Source organism: Talpa occidentalis, unplaced genomic scaffold, assembly GCF_014898055.3.
Source record: "Talpa occidentalis isolate TD23 unplaced genomic scaffold, MPIMG_talOcc4v2.1 talOcc4.15, whole genome shotgun sequence".
In the NCBI taxonomy this organism is placed as follows: domain Eukaryota; kingdom Metazoa; phylum Chordata; class Mammalia; order Eulipotyphla; family Talpidae; genus Talpa; species Talpa occidentalis.
The window spans coordinates 36,792,786-36,807,506 of NW_023601543.1; the positions used below are offsets into that span (position 1 = coordinate 36,792,786).

General features: G+C 41.3%; 2 protein-coding genes across 4 annotated transcripts in view; both read right to left on the minus strand.

Moving 5' to 3' along the window:
• The window catches only part of LOC119246038 (protein diaphanous homolog 2-like), a 62,821-nt gene extending 58,782 nt beyond the window's left edge, over nt 1-4,039 (minus strand). For 2 of the 3 annotated variants that reach the window (XM_054695652.1, XM_054695651.1), the window contains exon 1: nt 3,541-4,038. In XM_054695652.1, coding sequence (XP_054551627.1) covers nt 3,541-3,672 — 132 coding nt within the window. In that variant the 5' untranslated portion in view covers nt 3,673-4,038. Of the gene's footprint in view, nt 1-3,540 lie in introns of all 3 variants that reach the window. The other variant, XM_054695653.1, reaches the window with a different exon arrangement.
• The window catches only part of LOC119245581 (protein diaphanous homolog 2), a 711,837-nt gene that overhangs the window by 532,281 nt on the left and 164,835 nt on the right, over nt 1-14,721 (minus strand). The window lies entirely within an intron of this gene.

Consider the following 14,721-nt stretch of genomic DNA (forward strand, 5'->3'; position numbering starts at 1 on the left):
CTGCTCCCCTCAGCAGTGTCCTTCGGTCCTTCTGCCTGCTCTGCTCCCCGCTCTGGCTCTGGTGAATTCTCTCACCCTCCCGCGCTTCTGACTGTACCCAGTGCATGTATAAACAAAACAAACAAACAAATAAATAAATAAAACATGCCTCTATTAAAAAAAAAATAAAAAATAAAGAACCAACAACTTCAGAAATTATACAGAAAAACAAAGTCAAAATGCAAAAACATCAAAGAATGTTAAGCCACTCTACACCATTATGCTACGTGTCAGCTCTCCTTAACACTAGCCTTTCTTAACTGTAAGCCACAGCCTTCAATATGTGTGTTTCAAAATGTCGGTGCTTCTTAAGACCTCTAGAGCGCTCTCTACTAATTGGTTTGACAAAATACATTCCACCGTTGACATCAAATTACTAATTAACCTAAGATTCGTGTTGTTTGATGACATGCTACAATCTGGCACTAACCAGATAGTTACTTAAAATCCAGTGCTCTGCTACTAAGGTATTATTATTCAAGGTGTTATGAGTTCAAGACAAGGTTGTATTCATTAAAAAGAATCCAAACAAAAATGATCATTATGAGGATACACAGATGAAGAAAATTTAAATAAATTTTCATTTAATCTTAAACATAAGTTGTTAAAAGTCCTGAAATGTCACTCTGAAAAAATATTCTCACTAATATCCATTAAAAATTTGATGATATAAAATGAAAGTAGTTCTTCTTTATATAAAACATGACTTCCTTCTCGTTTTCCAGATCCACGAGTAACAAAATGAAAACAACTTAACACAAGCTGTATACTTTATGAATTCACTAAACTATAGCTACTGACTTCAGTTTTCCATGCGGTAGAAATTTTCATCTTAGCTAACACTATATATACATTGCATAGCTAACTTTTTACCCCAGATGCTTTATGTTCAATATCAATTGTATGTAACATCAGTGCTATTTTCCTTCTCCTTTCATCACTGACTGCCTTTACTCCCCAGTAATTTCAAGAGGAATCAACTGGTATTTTTTTTTACTCTTTTTGATAACTTAATAGTTCGTATACTTCTATAGGTGACATATGCTTTTGAGAAACTAGTGAAAGCTATGAAACACAGGAAAAAAAATGTACATATCTATTATATATACACTCAAATTTTTTCATATAATTTCTAGAGATTAAGAACCCCTAATCCTCACAATCACCTACACACAAAATTATTTATTGCCTATTTTATCTTTCATAATCCCACACAACTCCTTTATGCACACAAACACACAAAATTTAGGACTATTACAGTGATTATTAACATAATACTCAAAATAAAATTCGGTTGATGTAAACTTTTATCTTACTAGCAATATTTTAAGCAAAGAATCCCAGATTAATTCCTCCCTAAAAGGCCTTAGAAGAACATGTTACGCACTTCAATAGGACAACTCAAATTTAGGCACTTATAAAAAAAGTTTATGAAGTTTTGGTTTTGGTCAACCTGCTTACCTTAAAATGTGCTATGTCTTCCTAAGTTTGTTTTTATTAATTCTGACACATCTACCTGTAAAATCACGTAAGACTCAAACGTTATGATTGAGCAAATAAGAAAACTCCCATTAATATTAAAAAACTTTTGGAGTCAAACACTTGTTCTAGTATATCAAGCTATGTTCAACACAGAACAGCATTAGTTAGGAACTGAAAGTGATACCAACTCATAACTATCTAGTTACCTTGTCAAAGCAAGTAAAACATAAAAGATGAAACAGGACAAATGACCACAGGGAAGGGAAGAATATAATCAAGGTGTTATTACTAACAGACAGATGTAAGCGCTTTTTCTTGAGAGCATATTCCCTAAAAGTAAAAGGTTCTTACTGGATATACCAAACTATTTGTAGAAACTGTCTGTTTGCTTTTCATGTTTGCTTAAACTTTTAGTACAGTTTAAACCACAGTTTTGTAGTGGATTTTTTTTAAAAAAGGGAAGGAAATAAGATCACCATTTTATCACAAACTGATAAATGTCGAAATCAAAGTATCAGAATTTTTAAATAGGTTTACCTTTGTGATACACTAACAAAACTTTTCTAAGTTTCATGATGATGGGGCACCCATTAAATCCATTAATCCTCTACCAGCATGGACAATTCACAATGAGCTTGTGACTCCTTGTGTTCACTTGTAAATGTTGGGGTAACAGGACACATCAATAAGGAAGTTTTCAATTCACCTCAAGTTAGGGTGCATAGATGAGACTTTAAACTTGTCATTATATTCTACCTCACTAGGTCCCTTCCCACATAAGGAAAGGCTGCATATTTCCTGAAGTGATAATGCTTTGACTACCCTTTTCCAATATGGACATCCCATAAATGAAAAGCAAATAGGCGGCAAGAGAGAGAAGTGCAACATTATATACCAAATGGCAAGATGCCAGAAGAAACAGCTCGAGTTATAGGTCACCTTCTTCTTCCTTATTATAATCAAGTTGCTGTTTAAAACTGAAAACTAGATGTGCAACATGTGGCTTGTGCTTCAGATCTAAACTAAGAACCTTCGGTCAGGAGTATTCGCTGAATTGTATGAAAAGTGTAGGAAAAGTGTTTCCCCATTTGCCATCAGAATTAGAAAGTTTACCAAAAAGAGGAACTGCTTTAAGTGATGAATTGAAGAAACTCCAGTATTTCCCAATCTAATACCAGGCCCCATTGATTTCATTCCTCTGCACATTAAGTCAGTGAGAGGAAATGGACTGTTATGGCTGGTTCAAGCACTCTCAAGACGGCAAGACTTGTGGAGTCCGCCTACTGCTTTGGGGCGTTCTTAGACAAGTAAGGGGAAGAACTGTAACGCTGCCTGTTACACACCAAAGTTGGTGGTACGTCAATGAGCCTGCAACTCCCATGCTCGCCCCCTGTCCCACTCTTCCAAAGAAATGTTTCTTGGGAGAGCACATGGAGAGGCGGGAAGGAAAAAAAAAAAACGCACGTAGGCGCCTCTTGCCAAGATTTATGGTAAAGTAGAGAGATTGGGAGCCTACGTCGTGTGTTTTTGGTTTTCCGGTTGTTTTGTGGTTTTTGGTTTTTTTGAGTTGCAAATCTGGGGGTGGGCTCCGAAGTATTTGAATTGAAAAGAAGAGGTTTTCCCCGGCCCGGCCCAAAGCGTTAAAAGGCAAAAACCCAGTAACTGACAGCGGTGGGAGGAAAACAGGATCGTTCAAAGGTTCGTGCCCACAAGTTAGACAAACAACAACAGACCCTACCCCGTATTCCGGGTCACCCCAAGTTGGGGTGGGGCCCTTCCCCTTCCCGCACTGCTTCCTGAGCTGACAAGAGTGAGAAAGGGGTTAAATGCAGAAGGGGGTGCTCTTCCGCCCCCACGCCGTCTCCGCGCCTCCGCGGGGCCGCGCCTTTAGCGGCTCCCTGAGTGGCACACCGAGGTCGCGGTCACCCTAGGGAGGGGGCCCCGGGTCCCCCGTGTTCAACGGCAGGAGCCGGGGCTCTCGCTGTCCCCAAGGCCGGCGGGGGCTGCGGGAGCACTCACCAATTTGGGTTTGTTTTTCGTTTCCTCTTCGTAGGCGGCCCGGTTCCCTGCGTTCCGCTTGTTGCTTCGGCCCCCACCGGGTTCCTCGCTGCTGCCTCCCGCTCCCGACGCCGCCGCCCCGGGCTGCTCCATCTTCCTCCGGCCCTGTCACCTGTGCCCTTAACCACCCCTCTCCTCAACCGAGGAGCCCCTCGGGGCGGTCCCGCTGCCCCGCGCTGTTTCGGCAGCACGTCTTCTGGGTGAGAATGTGTCTGCCCAGTAGAGCTGCCGGGTTCAGGCCCCGGGGTTCCCGAGTCTCAGGCACCCCCGACGCAACACGCCGTTGCCACTACTCCGCGCTGGGGCAAGCCCTGCCCCTGAGCAGCTGCAATCACCACGGCCGCCGCCGCCGCCGCCGCCAACCTCAGGGCGGTGTTAGGGTGGAGGGAAAGTAGGTGCCTGTCTCTTTAAGAGGCCTCCACACACGTGATCCATCAAAGTGCCGGCAGTCAGTTGCCCGGGCGCAGAGGGCGGCTTCCTACTCCGGAGCCGCGCCGGTCCCGACTACTGAGCATGCCCGGCATACACTAGGGCGCTAAGGACAGCGCTTTAGGGTGCGGTTAAGCGTGGATTTCACTTCCTACCGACCTACCATGAAACGGGGCGGGGAACTGCTCAAGAAAGAGGAACACTGGCCCATTTTAGAGACAGGGAAACTGAGGACCGGCAGAATTCACTTAGTTCACTGGAGGGGCTACTAGAAAATCACCTTGCACTAGTATAGGCCAGAGCACCTTCCCTGTCCAGGCCCTGCTGGGGGTGTGGTCCTGCTATGCTTTGTGGGAGGAGTTGATTGGCAAGGCTACTGGCATCCTATAGGAAAACCACCCCTGGCAAGGCTGTGATTAATTGCTTCAACAGATTGTATGGGTCAAAGTGGAAAGAGTGATTGTAAATGACATTGTATTCCTTATTTCCCTTTCTTCTGATACATCGTTTGTATGTCGAAATGCAACTGATTTTTGTGTACCGATTTTTGTATCCTGCCACTTTATGTATTTGTTATTTCCATTGGTTTTTTGGTAGAGTCTTTAGGGTATAAGTGCAGGAGGAATCAGCAGCAACGAAATAGAGGCGGAGCTAGATTTCTTTAATTATATCTCGGTTTGATTTTCTAATTGGCAAAGTTTTATATAATTAAAAAATAAATCATATAATTTTTTACTTTTAAAAATATCTTAAGGTGGGCCTCCCGTCGGGGCGCAGCGGTTGAGCACAGCCTCTGCAGCGCCGGTTCGATCCCCGGCCTCCTGCGAGGGTCCCACATGGCACGCAGACCTCTCCTGCCGCCCGCTGCTCCCCTCAGCAGTGTACTTCGGTCCTTCTGCCTGCTCTGCTCCCCGCTCTGGCTCTGGTGAATTCTCTCACCCTCCCGTGCTTCTGACTATACCCAGTGCTTGTATAGATAAATAAATAAATCTTTTAAAAAAATCTTAAGGCATATTAAAAACAAAAATGGATCTAACTATATATGCAATTGATGATGACACAGTAACTGTACTAAATTACTTTAAAACATATTAGAGATTTATCACCAATACACACACTACAAGGACAAACCGCCTGGAAAAATAAATTGAGCTATTTGGGGGAAAAAAAGTGGAAACACTGGATGCTTTCTGTTGCTATGATTACCTTCTATTTTTTTTTTTATTTATTTTTTTTTTTAAATAGAGGCATGCTTTTATTTATTTATTTTATTTGTTTGTTTTTTTGTTTACAGTCAGAAGCAGGGTGAGAGAATTCACCAGAGCCAGAGCGGGGAGCAGAGCAGGCAGAGGGACCGCGCGTGAGAGAATTCACCAGAGCCAGAGCGGGGAGCAGAGCAGGCAGAGGGACCGAAGTACACTGCTGGGGGAGCAGGGGCGGCAGGAGAGGGAGGGTGAGAGAATTCACCAGAGCCAGAGCGGGAGCAGAGCAGGCAGAAGACCGAGTACACTGCTGCGCCGGCTGTGGGACCTCCTCCGTGGCCGGGAGCAGCCGGGGATCGAGCCGGCGCCGCGGAGGCTGCGGGCAGCTTCGCAACCCAGCGCTCAACCGCTGCGCCACCGGGGAGGCCCCGCTATGATTACCTTCTAACGGAACAAATACAGTCATTCCTTTATTCCCATACTAGTGGTTACTATACGCAGGAAGTGCCCACCAATAAATCCCAAAGAGGTGTTACAGCTATAACCAAAGCACTTATATAAAGTTAGCAATTCAATTGAGTACTGTTTTTCAGTTTCCCAAACTAGTTTGGGAAACTGTAACTAGTTTAAGTTTAGGGGTTTTTTAGAGATTGAATAAGATCATGTGAGTCAAAGCTTTATTTAAAATGTAAATCTCTACACGAATGCTAGGTGTTTTTGTGTAGCATCGGGGAGCTGCAGGTATTGGTACCCTTAAGTCCTTGACTGGAAGAAGGCGCCCATGCTATATTTCTTCCATCCTGTTTACACAGGACTCTTTAAAAATAATGTTCACACTGAGAACATTAGAGAGGCAGGGCAGGATTTGAATGAGACACCATCATAAAATAAGAACGCATGTGCTGGGAATCTATCTGAAATGTAAATTCAGATACCAACTCTAAATACATGTCCATATGACTGTTACTCACATATCTTCAGTCTATGACTCCTTTTGCCCTTCTCCCCTTCAACCTAAATTTAGCTATGCTGTATCTGAGAATGCATTAGGATGAATTTGTCCATGCTCTATGGGTGAGGCAATTAGCTTAGACAGTAAAGTGAAAAAAGTAGGTGTCTGAAAACAATTTAAATCCTAACTTTGTCATTAATTTTCTTTTTAATTGTGCAGTAGATTGATCTCTTTTTTTAAACATTTATTTATTTATTTATTTATACATACAAGAACGGGGGTGTAAGCCAGAGGTGCGAGGCAGGGGGTGAGAGGATTCACCAGAGAGAGTGGGAAGCAGAACAGTTGGATCTACTGAAATACACTGCTGAGGGGAGCAGAGGGTGAGACAGGAGAGGTCTGCTGGGCCATGTGGGTTGCTCCTGGCCAGCGGGGGATCTCGTGCTGGAGTGGCTGGCGATAGCTTGATAGCACTGTCTTTAACCTCTGCGCCACCAGATTGATCCTTTTAATCTACTCAAAAGGTAAGCTACTCAAGAACCACAGAGAAGAGGGAATACATACCTCCAGTCAGGATCAACAAGAAGCCCTGAGGCAAGTTTTCTTTGCTGAAGTTCCTGTTTGACTTAAAATTTTAGCTGTACTTTTATTTTGACTTACTACACACATATGCACACACATGTATGATTTAAATTACTTAAATGTCTCCTCGCCTAAAAAATTTATTAAAAATGAATGCTGCAGAAAGATGTAACCTGTTTGTCCTATGCTTTCATGTAATTCCTGTTTGAGAGATGTGGGTGTGGGCTAAGGCTAAGGGTCCTCCAAGGTGAAACATTGCCCAGTAATCTTCTCAGATATTTATTGAGCTCCTTAGAGTATACTAGATGACACACAGAGTGCTGTGCATTAGAAGATAGAAGCTAATGCTGTATCTTCCCTTTGGCTCCTCATAGTGTTTTGAAAGGAAAACTATACAAGAACTCACTTTGGTAAAACAGATGTGAACAGGGAGCCATTATTGCACAGGGAGGTAATCACCCAAGTACCAGAGGTTCTGGGACACCTTCCCAAAGAGGATGTTTGAGCTGAGTCTTAAGGGTCTAATTAGTAAGTAATTGTTGACAGCCTACTGAGTGTTAAGGTACTGTGTAGGAATTAACAGCTACAGTGGTGCAGAAAACAGACATACTATGCTCTCACACAACTTTCAGGCTAGTGGGAAGGATATTAAACAAAAATGTAATCAAACAATTACAAAGCTAAGAGGGAAAGTGAAGAGCATTCCAGGTAAAGGAAATGACAATAGCATATGCAAAGAACCCACAGTTAGGAAATTGAGAGCAGACAGCTGTTGGCAAGAGAAGCAGAACAGATAAGCAGCTTCCAGATCATGAAAGTCTCTACTTGTAAGTCATTGGTGTGGTTTTTAAAGGGGTGAGGGTGTTGTAATACAAGTGACTTCTGTTTGGAGTATGTAACTAGACTTGAAAATGGATTGACATTATTTTGAATGTAAAATTGGATTCCACCATCTTCAGACCAGGTTAAGTTACATTTGAAATCCAATTAGAGGTAGGTATAAAAGACACATAATCCTTACTGCTAAAAGTGAAATAGTCTGTCCCTGATACGACATGTTTATCTTTATTGTGTATCTCAACTACATCTTAATTTTTGATATTCTTCAACATTTTGCTCCAGTTAATAGAAACAACAGCAATTAAAATCATACAAACTCCCGTCAGGCATCAGGGGCATTGGTCTGTCTTGGAAGCTAACACACAGAAGGATTCTGTCCACTGATAATGAACAAGGCACTTCAGCAAGTGAAGTCCTAAAACTGATCTCACTGCACTTACATTCCTTGATTTTTACACTCCTGGGACACACAGGAGTGTGTGTGGAGAGACATGTTTTTTTCTTGTTGTAAGGGGCAGAACTGGACACAGTGCAGGTTCTCTGATCCCATGCAGACTGGGTAAAGGAGGAGTCAGAGTCCTCAGTAGTTTTGCAGGTTTTTTATTTGGGGTTCACCAGGCATATGGCAGGCAGGGGTGCTGGCTGGGGGGCTGGGAGGCCTGCCAGCAAGTCTTCACTCTATCTGGGCTCTCTAGCGTTCGTTCTGCTGCTTCTTGGCTTCTCTTTCGGCTTCTGCTTCGGCTTCTACTGCTGCTGCTGGCGTCCCCGTGACGCCGCCCTTAAAAGCACAGTCTTAGCTCAGCTGAATCCCATCCACCTATGCCCACACCCTACTCCAGGTGCCCGCCATCAGGCATGCATTCAGGACAAGGATCCATCATCTATCCTGATGGCGGAAGGGCAGAAAAGCCTGATATTTTCTTTACCCTACACTTGTGAAGAAAGAAGAAGCCTACTCCCAACAGCTGGGATATAAAAAGTGTATGTTCAACACCACTGACCTTGTAGCCCCTCCCTCTGCTCTCTCATGAATTTAGCACCCAGTCAGCATTAAAATGCCAGCCCCAGAAGAGAAGCTAAAGGGCTGCTAGACTCTATCCTATTTCAAAATGAACTTAGAACAAATCAATTACCCCCAGAGATTTCTGATGATCTTTGTCATATCCCTCTAGCTTTCTGTGTCTCCCTTCTGCTTCCTGTTGTCATTGAAGCAGTTTGGCTCATTAATAGAGAAAGGACACATGAATTAAGCACAAATGAGAAATAACCACCTTCAGGGTCATAAAAATATTTATGAAATAAAAACTTGCCAAAAATAAATATTAAGTATTTATTACACCATTAACTAATACCAAACCAGACGTCCTAGATGTACTCAGCTTTACTTTTCAACACTATGTGAAAGGTCTTGTTGACTTCATGAACAGTGCTCAGAACTTCACCATATAGTTTAAAGTCGTGGGAAGCTTAGAGTTTGCTGAAGCCACTAAATTAGTCACATCAAAAGGGCACAGTGTTGGGCCTCCGCGGTGGCGCAGTGGTTGAGCGCTGGGTTGCGAAGTTGCCCGCAGCCTCTGCAGTGCCGGTTTGATCCCCCACCACCAGGCGAGGGGCCCACATGGCGCGCAGACCTCTCCTGCCACCCGCTGCTCCCCTCAGCAGTGTACTTCGGTCCTTCTGCCTGCTCTGCTCTCCCCTCTGGCTCTGGTGAATTCTCTCACCCTCCCACGCGTCTGACTGTACCCAGTGCTTGTATAATAAATCTTTTTTTTTTTTAAAGGGGCACAGTCTTGTGCAGGATTCTTCTCTATTTCATAAAGTCTTCACATATTGCTAAAACTTCTCCTTAATTGTAAGAAAGCTTGCCCTGGAATGCCTAAAAACTTAACACATGAGAATTTACACATGAACCAGCCAGATTCCCACCTTATTTTTACATTATTCTCCTATTTACCAGTCGCTAATCTGCTATTCATGGTATACAAACACTTGTAATGATGGTCCATTACCAGCTGGTAAAATATAAAACCTCTACCATTAATAGGTATAAAATTGACTTGAGAAAACAAATAAGTGAAAAAGTCTATGGAACTATACTATAAAGAAATTAACAGCCTAACTCAGAGACATTGACTTTAAATTCAACATAATATGGTAAAGGAGTGAGATTAGTTGGGCCTTGAATAGATGAAGACATTTTCAAGAAGGAGGTAAAACTTGAGCAGCTGAGCTATGAAGCAGAAATCAGACTTAATAGGCAAAACAAAGGAAAGAAGTAAAGAGAAGACAATTTATAAAATGGTCTGGAAACAATGCTGACCAATAATTTCGAGGGGCCAGTGGAGCTTATTAGAATGGGGCGAACATGAATGTTGAAATATACTTGGAAATACGGTCGTCCCCATAACATTTTTCCAGTATGTAAAGAGATTGAAATGTAAGACATAGTAGTAATTGGTAGGACTTTTAGCAGAAATATTATAAAGAATTATTTTAAGGAGCTGCTCTGGCAATGGCATGTAGAATAATTTTGAGCACTGATTTTCAAACTTATTTTTCCTTTAGTACAGGATTATTTTTCTAACTAAAATTCTTCACAGAACTCCAGTATACACAACAGATACAAATCTAGCTGACCTGTTTGAAGTTAGGGAGAGAATGAAGACTATAATCCCACTCATGTACGCTTGGCTTCTCTCTCCTCCTCTGTGGCAACACTCTGAGGCACCACAACTGAATTCTACTAAAAGATAAAGTCCTGCCAGACAAAGATGGGGGAATTGGAACTTGATTGGCCCCAGGGGAAATGAAGAGAAAGGAATGAATCCAAAAGATGTTTAAAAGGAGCAAAATGTTCCTCTCCACAGATTATATACAGGAAACAAAGGAAAGGGAAGTAAATAATAATTACTACAATGTTGGCTTGAGGAAATAAAAACCTAGGGGAAAACTGAGAGATGGTATCTATATGGTGCTTGTCATTGTCAGGCAGAGCCTGAACAAGGACCGCAGTACACAGAATCAAAAGAGACTAATTAATGCAGGACAGGAAAGCTAAAAGATTCCTGTAGTTAACAACAGGAAGAGTTCAGATATTCTGGTAAAGAGATGGATTGTGTAACAGTAGCAATAAGCAAACAGACAACTAAACTCTGAAGAGCAGCAATGTCCTGGCAGAGAGACAGAGAACAGAACACAGAGTCTGGTGGCAGGCAACAGGCAGAGATAGAAGCAAACAGCACATATAAGAAATTCAGTCAGAGGGGTTGGGATTAAGAAAAAAATCAGCAATCCCTTTAAAATTCTGGCAAGAGAGTGCTAAACAAGACAGAGCACCATGCCTAAAGGAATCAATCTATCAGAGAAAGTCCATGAAAGAAAGGCAGATATCGAAAAATAAAACTGGTACCCAAGACACCCAATTACTTCAACTGGTCTGCGATCAGAGAAGGACCAGAAGCAAAAGATCTGCTTGATGCTTTCAAACTATAGAGGTACTGCTCCTTAAACCCTCTAAACCCTAGGAATAGAATTGCATCCCAGTACAGGAAAAATGAGCATCAAGAAAAGACCTGGAGACAATAATGACCAATACCTGGGAGTTAAGGTGAAAGGGGTCAGTTGTGCTATTACAGGGTTTAGGGACAGAGAACCAGGCAACTAAAACACTGACACACAGAAATTAGTTCAAAAGACAATAGTGCCAATTTCCCCTTTGGGAGTAATTATTATGACTGTTAGAAACTTTGTGAATTTCCCAGATTTATAAGGTAACATTGAAAACTAACCCTTCAAATTTTATTTGAAAAACAAGTTCTTTTTTTTTTTTAATTTTTTTTTTTAATAGAGGCATGTTTTATTTATTTATTTATTTATTCATTTGTTTGTTTTGTTTATACATGCACTGGGTACAGTCAGAAGTGCGGGAGGGTGAGAGAATTCACCAGAGCCAGAGCGGAGAGCAGAGCAGGCAGAAGGACCGAAGTGAAGTACACTGCTGAGGGGAGCAGCGGGCGGCAGGAGAGGTCTGCTTGCCATGTGGGACCCTCCTCTGGTGGCTGGGGAGCAGCCGGGGATGGAGCCGGCGCTGCAGAGGCTGCAGGCAGCTTCGCAACCCAGTGCTCAACCGCTGTGCCACCGGGGAGGCCCCTGAAAAACAAGTTCTAACAAAGAAGACTTCCTTGTTCAAGATTAACCAAAGCCCCAAAGTGATTTTCAAGAATGAGTTAACAGATCCTGAATGGAAATTGTCCAGTCTATAAGTTACTAAAACATAGGTATAGTAATAAACAGTGAGAGAACTTTCAGTTTGCTTGCCAAATTATGTGGATCAGAGAAACATACTTTTGTGTTCACAAGGATGCTATTTATTTTTTGAATTTAAGGTTTTTTTAATGAATATAAACAGTCTCTTGATGGCGAATATAGTTCAAAAGACTGAAATCACACAATCAAAATCTCTTGGCTCTTTTACTTTGAGGTTTGTGTTTATTTTCTGACCTTTTCAAAATATATTAATTACATGAAAATTAAGGGACATACATTTGACATCTGTAAAGAATTATTTGTTTTCTTACCTGGGTATCAGTATTTAGGCAAGTCTTACAAATAGGCTTATTTCTGTTTTACGTGTTCTCCCACATAAATTTTAACAACTTTGTTGAGATATAATTCAAATATAAAATTCACCCTTTTGATGTGTAATTTAGGTAATAAGCAGAGTTTTACAACCATCACTGCAATCACCTTTCGAATATTTTCATCAAACCAAAAAAAAAATTACCTTCCTTAGCCATTATCCCTCCCCATGCTCCCAAACCACACCCTCCCTCCCAACCCAAAGCAACCACAAATCTACTTTATATCTCTGTCGATTTGCATATTCTGGACATTTCACATAAATAGAATCACAATATATGGTGTTTTGTGACCAGCTTCTTCGAGAAAAATATTTTCAAGGCTCATCCATCCCACATCAATTTTTATGTCTCCATTATTACCTATTTGATTCTTGGGTACAAATATAAGTCAGTTGTTTAAGCCATCTCCTTTGCTGTACACACAATGACAAACACATACCTACTTGAAATTCCAAAGAATTGATAGTCTCATGTAAACACCAATTGTGCCTCTCTTCATCTTGCAAAGGCAGGAGATATGGGGGTCGATTTCCTTATATAGTGATATAACTGAAGAATTTCTGACCCAGGGCCTAATGTCTGACATTTTATGGAAATAAACGCAAACATCATATTTAACCAAATAAATGTTATATATTCAAATTCACCCTTAGACATTTATGTAAATCAATTAAACAGGACAGCCCACAAACCATTCACATTTAATTATATTGACCTAATACTATGGCAGAAAAAATATAGGTCTTATTTTAAGTATTCCATTGCAATGTATTAGAAGTGAAAATATATGTCTACATTGGCATCAAATTCATTCAGGTTTTCTTTACAACTTGCACATAGGTTTTTCATCAATACACAATTTCTTGAAAATTAGACGCAAGGACATATATTTTGCAGCTCTTTTATTTTTATTTATTTATTTTTCCAAATCACCCTGTAATTGATTTTTCTGCTGGCTTCCAAAAGGCTAAAGTGAGCTGCCAACTCCTAGGCAGCTTTAGCTCACAACCTGATATTATGCAAGGGCAGACCTGTCTCTAAACACTATGAACCAACCCTAATTGTCATGAAAGTGCTCATCTTTTAATCCTCACCATGTTGTTACTTTGTACCATCAAACTGCCTGACAGTCATACAGGACTGAGCTTGATCCCAAATCCACAGAATAAAGCTTTTCCAACCACAGGCGCAGCCCTATATGTGGTCCTATGGTAATACATAACCATTATTTGAAGATTTTTTTTTCCTGTTGTACTATTTTTGATGACTCTAGGACTATAAAGAAGTTAGAATATTTGAGAATGTATGCTTATGATTTTAATTACATAGTATATATTAACAATATTGAGTAGCAACTATATCCAGGGCAGCATGCTAAGTACAAGTGAATGATACAGTATTTATGATCTCAATGGGCTTAGGCTCTAGTCCAGGCAATTGACAAGTACTAACTCCAAAAGATTGTTACAGAACCATATACAAGAAGGAGAATAGGGAATGTTTCATAGAAAAGGTTAACCTTTATTAGCAAGATTCCAAAAGTTGGAAATCTTTTAGGCATTTTAGGGAGAAGGAACTGCATGATAAACATGAGCATAACAAAAAATGTGGATGGAATTTACAAACAGATCAGTCCCATTTGCTGGGGCTGGAGAGTAATATAGATTGCTTTGGAATGAAGTTAATTGTGTAAAATGTTTAGTAAGTACTCAATAAATGTTAACTACACTTATTATTCCTCAAAGTTATGTATAGTTCCCTGAACTCTTTATTGAAGTATAATTGACATGCAATAAACTGCTCCTATTAAAAAGCACACCTTTTAAAGAGAACAGTGTGTCTCACAGCTCTATCCCCTGACTTCCTGAACAACGGCTGTTGGGACTGGGGAGTGGAGCAAGGCCTGCTGATAAACTTTGAAACACAGCAAGTGGGTCAAACTCGTTCTTCTTTTATCTGTCTCCTGATTCTGCTTGGCTCCCACTTCTGCTTCTCTTTGTACCAGGGCCTCAGCTGAGCGGGCAGACACCCTCCCTCTCCATGTGCAGCTCCTGCTTGGGCCCAGGCTCAGCTCAGCAGATGTTATCTGGGGTAGGACAAATGGCATCGGACCATGATCTGACCAATAAATTTTCTTTTTCTAACTCTTCCCATTCTCTCTTTTCCCCACTCCCTGTATAAACAAAATACCATTTTTCCAGGGAGAGAAGAGCACAAGGGACTATGGTGATGGTCCACGGGTGAACGGGTGGTGGGGATTTTATGGGGAATACACAATGATGTAAAAGATATAAATTTAAAAAAATGAATTATAATACAAAACAAAATACTGTTTTTGTTTCTGTTTTTTAATCATGTCCTGAATTCTGAAGCACATGCATGAAGGTTCACCAACAGGGTCGTTCCCAGTCCCCAGGTTTGCCCTGTTTCAGCTGGGTGCCCAATGTGAAGCCAAACACCCATGGTTGGCCAGCCCACAGGGCTCCTTGCACTGACC